The sequence below is a fragment of the Clytia hemisphaerica genome, unplaced genomic scaffold (assembly GCF_902728285.1).
Source record: "Clytia hemisphaerica strain Z4C2 unplaced genomic scaffold, Clytia hemisphaerica genome assembly, whole genome shotgun sequence".
Taxonomy (NCBI): domain Eukaryota; kingdom Metazoa; phylum Cnidaria; class Hydrozoa; order Leptothecata; family Clytiidae; genus Clytia; species Clytia hemisphaerica.
Window position 1 is genome coordinate 465,906 of NW_027104429.1, and position 9,159 is coordinate 475,064.

The window sequence follows — 9,159 nt, forward strand, 5'->3', positions numbered from 1 at the left end:
AGGCCAGAATCGGCGAACATAGCCTAATTTGCAATAGTTCCTGACTGTGCTATATGTAATGATCGCTTTCTTCTTATTGGATGTTTACTGGGGTTCGATGTTTTAGAGCCTAAACGTGAAACGAGAGAACCATTGAAAGTAACTTTCTTTTTGATAAAAAACAAAAGAAATTCCACGAGGAACCTGAACTGGATAAAAAAGATGGCAATGCACCTAGCAGTAAAATCGGAAAATCAGTGTAATTGAAACATGAACAATGTTGAGAGTACACGGTCTGTGGTCGCAATGACAAGTCAGCGTTATTACAAATTTTGTATTATTACTACAATATGAAGTCTATGAAAGGTTTTAATTCAACCGTGTTAAGTTTTGATCTTTCTTTTTTATTTATTTACACTATTTACAAAATGTACGCTAAATTATAAAGTGATACTGCATTATCTTGTAGGCTCATCTTTGTGTGGTAGAAAACGCTCCATTGTCGAGTATTATTTCGTTTCTTTCTTGATTTTAGGTTTTGGGTTTCGAGTTTTCATTTCGACATGAGCGGTTGATGCAGGACAAATATCTTTATTCAAACAACCAACACACCTTGGGTGCACAGGTAGACAGGTTTGTTGACCAAAACCAACCAGTAATATGTTGATGTCCTTCCATTCATCCCTGAAAACAAAAAAGTTGTTCGTTATTAGTTAGTTATGCTACATGAGTTTAGAATTAGAACAATTTATGGACCATACCAATTATTTGAGACTTTAAACCACAATATCTTAATCAACATCTAGGTAACGGCACAACATAAGCTTTTTATTTATTTCAGGTAGCAGTACTTTCTAAATCTCTAAAAAATTATCATGAAATAAAAAAAGTTTTGACGCGATGAAAAAATTGCTAAAAATGAGCATTTTTGGGTAAAAAGGGCCGTAACGTGGGTGCAGATGGTCAAAAACTATTTAACAAACCCTTTTTGTCATTGGGTCAACAGCTGAATCTGATAGAAATTTAAAATTGATTTTCAAACATTGAACCCCTAATTCGGCACATTCATATATCATATTAGGAATTACTTCAAATTTCGACCAGAGTTTAAAGTGAGAAAAAAGGACGATTTTGAATGATTTTGAGATAAACCACATGAAAAGTATTTGCATACAAACCTTGGTAACCATGCTTCTAGCGCTTTACGTGTTTGTTCGGGAGTTTTGGTCGGCTTTTGAACCCATTGCAATCTGTTGCAGATCCTATGAACGTGTGTATCAACACCGATTCCATCAACTTGGCCCCATGCCGCCGTCATGCAAATATACGCCATTTTTGGTCCAACACCAGGTAAAGATGTCAAAGTTTTGATAGAATTTGGAATATCGCCAGAGAACTCATTGTTACAAATTGTGGCTGTTTCTTGTAAATACTTGGATTTCCTCTAAATTTGAAAAAGACAAGTAAATAAATAATAAAATTCAAATCTAAATTAATAAAAAATAAATTTTTGTTGAGGTTGTTCTTTGTTTTGGCACTTTAATCCTCAATTTGTTCTTATATCCTGAATCCAATTCTTACTTTTAGGGTAAAATTAAGGTTTTTAGGACTTCATAACCTATTCTTGAAACGGTTTTGTTACCTAGTCAATGATATAAAGCACTGAATTGGAGTATTTTATGTCTAAGTTCATTTTCTCCTTTACATATAAAAGAATACCTTCCAAAAGCCAACAGGGTAAATAAGCCGGCCAATTTTTTCTTGTGTAGAATTCATGAGTTTTTGTGGTGTGCAACCGTACTCTTTCAGCCTCCCCATTGCAGCAAACGTGACTTGATCCTTCGTTTGACTTGACAACATTAAGGAAACCAGTGTTTGGAATCGTTGAATCTATTATGAAGAAAAGTCATACCATTTTCTCGAAACAATCATTCACGATGGTTTTAGTTTACCGTTTCTTTTAGAAACAAGTGATACTTTTATGGACCTACCTGGTTACGCATTTAACACATATATAATTGATATACGTGAGCGTGACCATTAAACAATCATTCAGAACACAAATAGTGACGATCTATTAAAATTAGTCGTTTGTTTCTTATAAAAACCGTTTAAAAACCAAAATTTCATGCTCTTTAAATATTCTTTCATACTCAAGACTTCGTGAGCAAAAAAACATCGATCTCATCAAAATATTGAGTAATTTGGCTAAGAACATTGATGTATGCTTATTAATAGTGATTCTTATAGATAAAGATGCGTTTTTTGAGCTGAAAAATTCGTTTTTTACAAAAGTCTGCTTGAGTCATCTTTTACCTACTTTCATTCTAAAAATTAGAAAAGATTAATGATCCAATTTTTCACAAAGTCCTAAAAACCCGTTTTTTAGCCGTCTTTTTGGCCCAAATTTGGCCAAATATATTTTTTTCGGCCCAAATTTGCCCCAAAAAAATTTTCTTTTCGAAAATCGGGCTCTGTCACATTCGAGGGGGTATAGTTATGCATCTTTGTGCAAAAAATCATAAAGAATGAAAGCGCCAACCTCGAGAAAAGCTAACACCTAAGTAATTGATAATGTGCTTATAAAAAAATATCGAATTCGGCCAGTTTTTCTATAAAAACACGCCAAGCAGCCAAAATTTCATGTCTAAACACACATATTCTTCAAAAGTAAGCCCTAATGAGCAAAAAAAAACATCTATCTCATAAATAAATTGAGTAATTTGGCTAAGAACATTGATGTATGCTTATTAATAGTGATTCTTATAGATAAACATGCGTTTTTTGAGCCAAACAAATTTTTTTTGCAAAAATCTGCTTGAACCATCTTTTACCTATGATGGTACCCTACTTTCATGCAAAAAATCAGAAAAAATTAATGATCAAATTTTTCATGAAGTCCAAAAAACCCGTTTTTTAGCCGTTTTTTGGCCCAAATTTGCCCCCAAAATTTTTTTTTCGAAAATCGGGCTCCGTCACATTCGAGGGTTTATAGTTATGCATCTTTGTGCAAAAAATCAGAAAAAACTAATGAGCAATTCTCGAGAAAAGCTGGTAACTAACGAACTAAGGAACGAACGGACGAACAGACGAACATACAACGGTTAATTTATAGGACCTCCACCGGGGTAGGTCCAAAAATGAGGGCTAGAAGAATGCTTCAGTATTTTGAAGCCTCACGTTATATTACAGGTTAAAATATACCTCTGGCGTTTCGTTTTTATCTGCAGTCCTTTCACAACCTTGCGAATCAACAACTGCACTTCGATCTTCTCTCATTGCCTGGATGTTATTCAACTGCAAACGCCAGTAGTCTGGGTACCATAAATCCCCACCTTACGATAAAAACGATAAAAGGACATTTCTCAAACTGAGGAGTATTTGATTATGCTACTGTCTCCTAAACTAATATCATACAGTTACTGAGAAAATCCGTTTTCATGCTGTTGCGTTTTGATTTGATAAATAAAAATTATTCCAGCTCGAAACCTAGATTATTTAAAAAGTGGGGGAACAAAAGCAAGGTGGTATGTAGATGAAATTAAAGGAAGAAACTTATAATGAAGAATAGAGATACCTTCCACATCCTCATCTTTTGGCTCAATTTTGATTTGTTTTGAAGGCGTGGCTACTTCCTGCTTGATCTCTGTTCGATTGTCATATTCCATTTTCAAAGTTTTCTTTTTCGGTCGTTTTGTAGCGGCGGTGTTTGTTGTGAAATCAGACTTCTGTTGAAAATACTTTGACCTTGTTTCCATTGTGGCAATCTACAACATTATTATAAAATTATATAAAACAATCATCGATAGTTTCACACCTTTCACGCCTAAAACTAATCCCTTTCTTAACGGGAGAAGGAAATATGAAGCATGGAAAAGATTGACACTTTAAAGAAGTAGATATTTGCTTGGTCTTCTTCTCGCACTCTTAACAAGCAATAATGATAACCACCCCAAGATCCTGGTACCTTGCACCAGAAACCCTCCTGAGATTGGTGATCACATCCAAGTATTACACCCAGCACCATACTTTGCAATTTGTCGCATCAATCAAACAACCTCCCAGATCGATTTATCCATGGGAGAAAATAATTCTTGTATTAAATAGACTTGGTGAACAGTTCAGTCGTAAATCAATGGCCAGATTGTCAAATCAACAATGGACGTAAATGGACGTGATTTCATTAAAACTTAGTTCCCCATTTATAATCAACTTTCATGGTTTAGCAAAAGCTGCAACAAATGGACTTTACTGGAGAGCCAATAAAGTCGCATGCGCACTGCTTGAGAATAAAGATATATATTGGAACATACCTTACCTTTCAATATTTTCGCGGGTACTAAATTTTTGCTTGTACTTAAAGTTCACGAGTTTTTAGGCAAAATTTCGCAAAATTTAGTACTATAAGTTTTTCAAAAATAGAAAGGAGAATGAATTTTTTAAGGGATCAGTGATATTTTGATACACTTTTGATACTATTCTTGCACCTACTATGTTGTGTTTCAAGCAAAATTAATCTTTTTCTTGCTTTAACCTTTTTCTTTGAAAATATTGAATGACGCAAATCGCGAAATCTAGTACACGCGAAAGATTCCAGTATGTGGAAATTGCGGAAATATACCGGGTGCACCAAAATAAAGTATACAGGTTTCTCGAGAAATTGTGAGCTTCAGAATTTAAATTTTTTGGACCTACCCCGGTGGGGTGGAGGTCCTATAAATTAACCTGTGTTAGTCCGTCCGTCCGTCCGTTCGTTCGTCTGTTACCAACTTTTCTCAGTATTGAATCATAGGAATCTTTAGATTTTTGGTACAAAGGTGCAAAACGGTAGTTGCCAAAATGTGACGGAGCCCGATTTTCGAGAAAAAAAAATTGGGGGGCAAATTTGGGCCAAAAAACGGCTAAAAGACGGGTTCCTGTGATTACTTTAATTGAAATTGTAAACTCTGTATTAGAAGTCAAAGTAGAGCTTATTCTCAAAGGTGTCTGTGCCAAATTTTACCGCTCCTCGTCGCAGTGCGCTCCCTCTAAAAATTGGTAACCGACAAACCTCAGTTAGGCCAAAATGACAAAATGGGCTACTGTGGGGGAGAGCAGTCATCTTTGGAATTGGAAACTATTGGAAGTCAATAGAGTTTATTCTCAAGGGTGTCTGTGCCAAGAACACCCAAGAGGGAGCGCACTGAGACGGAGAGTGGTGATATTTGGCACAGACACCCTTGAGAATAAACTCTATTGATTTCCAATAGTTTCCAATTCCAAAGATGTTTTGTCATCTTGTCATCCATTTTGTCATTTTGGCCTAACTGAGGTTTGACATGGTTGCCAATTTTTAGATAGAGGGAGGACACTGCGACAGAGCAGTGAAATTCGGCACAGACACCCTTGAGAATAAACTCTATTGACTTCCAATTCATGATATGCACCACTGGAGAGTCTTCTGATAACTTTTCAGAGAAAATTTCCACCCAATACGTCACTTAAACAAAGAAAAAGTGACGTATTTGGTGGAACAAAAACAGAAAAGTTGCATAGCTTTGTGAAGTCATTGAAGTGGTGCATATCATGAATAGTTTCCAATACACCTTTCCTGTGATTCAAACTTCTCAAAAATTGCACGAGAAAATGTGCACTCCACCGTTGTGTATAAAATTGTTTAAGAGGTAAACGAACACGTTTTTGCCTGCAAGGGGTTTTCAGCTTCTTAACTTTTGATAGCGATCTTCTTTTGGCAAGAGATTTTCAGGGTGGTATAATATCATGAATTAGATTGAACATACTAAAATTTGAAGGGGTTTTGACAGAACTTAAGAAAAGCTCTAAAAACCAACTTTCCCTATAAGGAAACGCAGACAAAAACGGGTTTGTTTACATACAGAGACCAACAATGGAGAGCATCAAAATAATGCGCACGACTCACCACTAGTTTTACAAATTACGGGAAAGGTGTATCCCAAAAGTAATACATGAACTTGAAAAACCAAATTTGAGAATATCAAACGACAGAAAGAATGTCAAACGACAGAATGAATATCAAACGAATATCAAATGTCAAACGTAGAATATCAAACCAACTTCAAGTTCAACTTAATGAAATATATCTACTTTCACTTTGGGAGCGTTTTAATACAAAATCCCCAATCTTGTATTTTCCATTGTTGAGGAGTCTCTGAGAAACTTTTGTACATGAATTGAATGTAAAAAAGATGTTATGTCTTAGTATACTGAGATTAGGACAGGGGCTAAATGCGACTAGCTAAAGTTCTTAAGCTGTATATATTTTTACCAAAAAGTGGCATTATCTACAGGACACTTTTCTTTACTGTTTCCCTAGAAAGAGAAACAAGATCAAGTAAAACATTTTAATATTTCCATAGTAATATATTTTAAGGAAACTTGTAAAATTAACTTACATTACAAATATGTTTAGTTTTTCTACACAACCTGTAAAATGCCATGTGCTTTCTATCGAATGTTTTTCTAGTATGGAAACTGAATTTCCAACTATTCTCTTTATGATTTGAACGTTTCAAGCGTGCGGTCGCTTATCTACTTTATCTTTTTTGCAGCTATTTATCTGGCGCATCCGATGTAGAAATTTTCTTCCGACACGCTAAAGCTTAGCCTATCTATCCCAACACGCGATTTTTTGATCACTCTGGAACGGTGTCGAGGAAAAAGATGGAGAGCGATCATTAAATTTCATTGTTTCAGAAAACAATTGATGTTCAAGCTTTTTCCGCAAAGGACAGCTGTCATGGCGGCTCGAAGATGTCTGATTTTTTAAAATGAATATCAGTCTTATTTTTAAAAAGTTCTCTAGCTCTTTCTTTTTGTACATTTGCAGAAAAAAAGTTTGAAAGTAAGGCTAGCATTCCAAGCCGGATACATTTGTGAAATCTAATGTGAGAAAAACATCATTAGACAAGAAATTCAGACAAAATGCTTATAGTGACACAAAATTTTCAATTGGAGATATCTTTCCAAGACTTTCCCCAGAAGAGCTGAAATTGACATAAATAAGACTTGAGTCTCTTGGCTCCACTGTGGTATGAAAATCCGTTGGAAGCACGTGGTGGCAAGGTGGTTTTTTTTGAGGTTGAAGTTTGAAAATTTCCGGTGTCAACATTAAATTTCTTATACACAACACGTTTTTTTGCATCTTTCTTACAGCTTGAAACGTCATAACTACGATGGCCCCTAAGGCTCACCACGCACTTCCAGTTCTTATAAAATTTGTGAACTAGAACTGTCTAGGGTCATGGCCCAGAAGGCTCACAAGACACTGCGCACTTCCCAGTTTTTTTTGACGACACTGCGCACTTCTAAACATATTTTAAAGACGCAAAATGCCCCTTCGAAAGAAAGCCGTTCTGGTCAGCAAAATAGATACCGAGTTGTAATAAATGAGTTGATGATAATAGCGAAGAGGCTCGGAAATCCCGAGTTATTTTTCTCGAGTTAAAAAAACTGAGTTACGAAAAAAACGAGTTATAACGTCATTAGGCAGTTCTAGTTCACAAATTTTATAAGAACTGGAAGTGCGTAAAAACTAGAAGTGCGTGTTTTGAGCCTTCTGGGCCATCGTACATAACGACTTATAATTATCAAATAAGTAGAATAATCTGACTCTCACAGGAAAGTTTTAAGTCTCTTTTGGGAATTGGATGAGTGATTTTCGATAAGAAATGCAATAAAAATGCTTCGAAAAATCATTTAATGAGGGAAGGAGAGTGAGCAATAATATCATTACTGCGGACATAGCTAGTACACGAGAAATCGGCAAAAGTCTGTTACTTTTATATCCAGTGTATAACAAATCCTTGATCCCATCTTTGTTGTTTGGTTTTGTTGTTTGGAATTGCTTAGGTCAGGGTTGCTAGTAACGGCTTGTTACTGTCCGGTGCATACTCGGCGCTTTGGGCCCGCAGGGTTGCTAGTAACGGCTCGAATTTCAGTCAGGTTAAAAAGGGGGAATTTTACCCATATTATAATAATAACATTACCCCCGTCTTTTTTGTCATTCTATAAGTATTTCCAAATTTTGTGTTCTGCTGTGCGAGTGTGGCTGGGTTTCTGATCAGAAACTCTTTCATTTGGTGGGTTCGAACCCCGGTCGGGTCGATATTTCGAGGTTTAAGATACTCCCGCCCGTCGATGATACTCCTGACCGTCAAGATGAGATACTCCCGACTGTCGATGATACTCCCGACCGTCAAGATGAGATACTCCCGACCGTCGATGATACTACCGTCCATGTACGGAAAAACAATTTGCGGCCCACCCGCCGTACCCTCCTTTTGCCTAGGTACCCTCCCCCGGCACCAGGGATCTTGAAAATGCTGTTTGTTTGACAAAACATTCTCAAATTTAGTCAAATCGACTGTTTTTTGGTAAAAAAGAATACTCGAATCGAATGCTCTTTTAATCTCCATCCTGACAAAGATTGACGCTGAACAAAAAATATATATATATCAAGGAGGTGGATATATACACGTTTTTTTTTTAAGAAACTAGTTTTACCAAGCAGCCTCAATGTTTCTTAAGAAATCAGCCTTTTGAGCCTTAAATGTTTCTTACATGTTTCTAAACTTTTTTACATGTTATTTTCTCATTCCCAGCCTCAGCATGTTTCTTAGATGTTTCTTAGTTTTTAGGCATTCTGAGCCTCGTGTTTCTTAAAAGTGTGTTTCTTAAAAAAAAAAAAACGTGTATATATATATATGTGAGCCTGTTTCCCCAAAATATATGTTTCTCTTTTCCAGGAGATTGGGAAACAGATCAGTATTTCTGGGATTCTAGGGTAGGGAGACAGATGTTTGAAAAAAGGTCCTCGCTGGATGTTTCCGGTCATCTTAAAGAGAAACTCTTCAAGTGATCATATCCCGATCGCATGCAAGAACATATCTTGAAAAATTCACTTCTCTTATCTGATTTTTTCCTGGGGTGAGCCGTCTAAATCTTAGAAACCATTGTCTTTGTGGGCAACATAATGAGAAATAAAAATAGGGCTCAAACATCTAGTCGGGCTAAGGGCTTAGAAACTACATATACATGTTTTTTTTTATAAGCATTGCACTTATAAGCATATCTAGGCTCAGATATGGGGAAAAATTAAGCATATTGCAAAGCATTGCTTGAGCCTACAAAAAATATTTTTTCCCTGATTTTGGCTTTTTT

General features: G+C 36.0%; 1 protein-coding gene across 1 annotated transcript; it reads right to left on the bottom strand.

The window, feature by feature from the left end:
• Window positions 1-346: 346 nt before the first annotated feature.
• Window positions 347-6,500, bottom strand: LOC136820536 (endonuclease III-like protein 1). Its single transcript, XM_067076724.1, has 6 exons — window positions 6,393-6,500; window positions 3,557-3,746; window positions 3,184-3,314; window positions 1,699-1,869; window positions 1,158-1,423; window positions 347-663 (listed from the first exon to the last, which is right to left on the bottom strand). The coding sequence occupies exons 1-6, from the start codon at window positions 6,435-6,437 to the stop codon at window positions 489-491; spliced, it is 978 nt and encodes a 325-aa protein (XP_066932825.1). The 5' UTR covers window positions 6,438-6,500; the 3' UTR covers window positions 347-488.
• Between the last annotated feature and the right edge of the window lie 2,659 nt (window positions 6,501-9,159).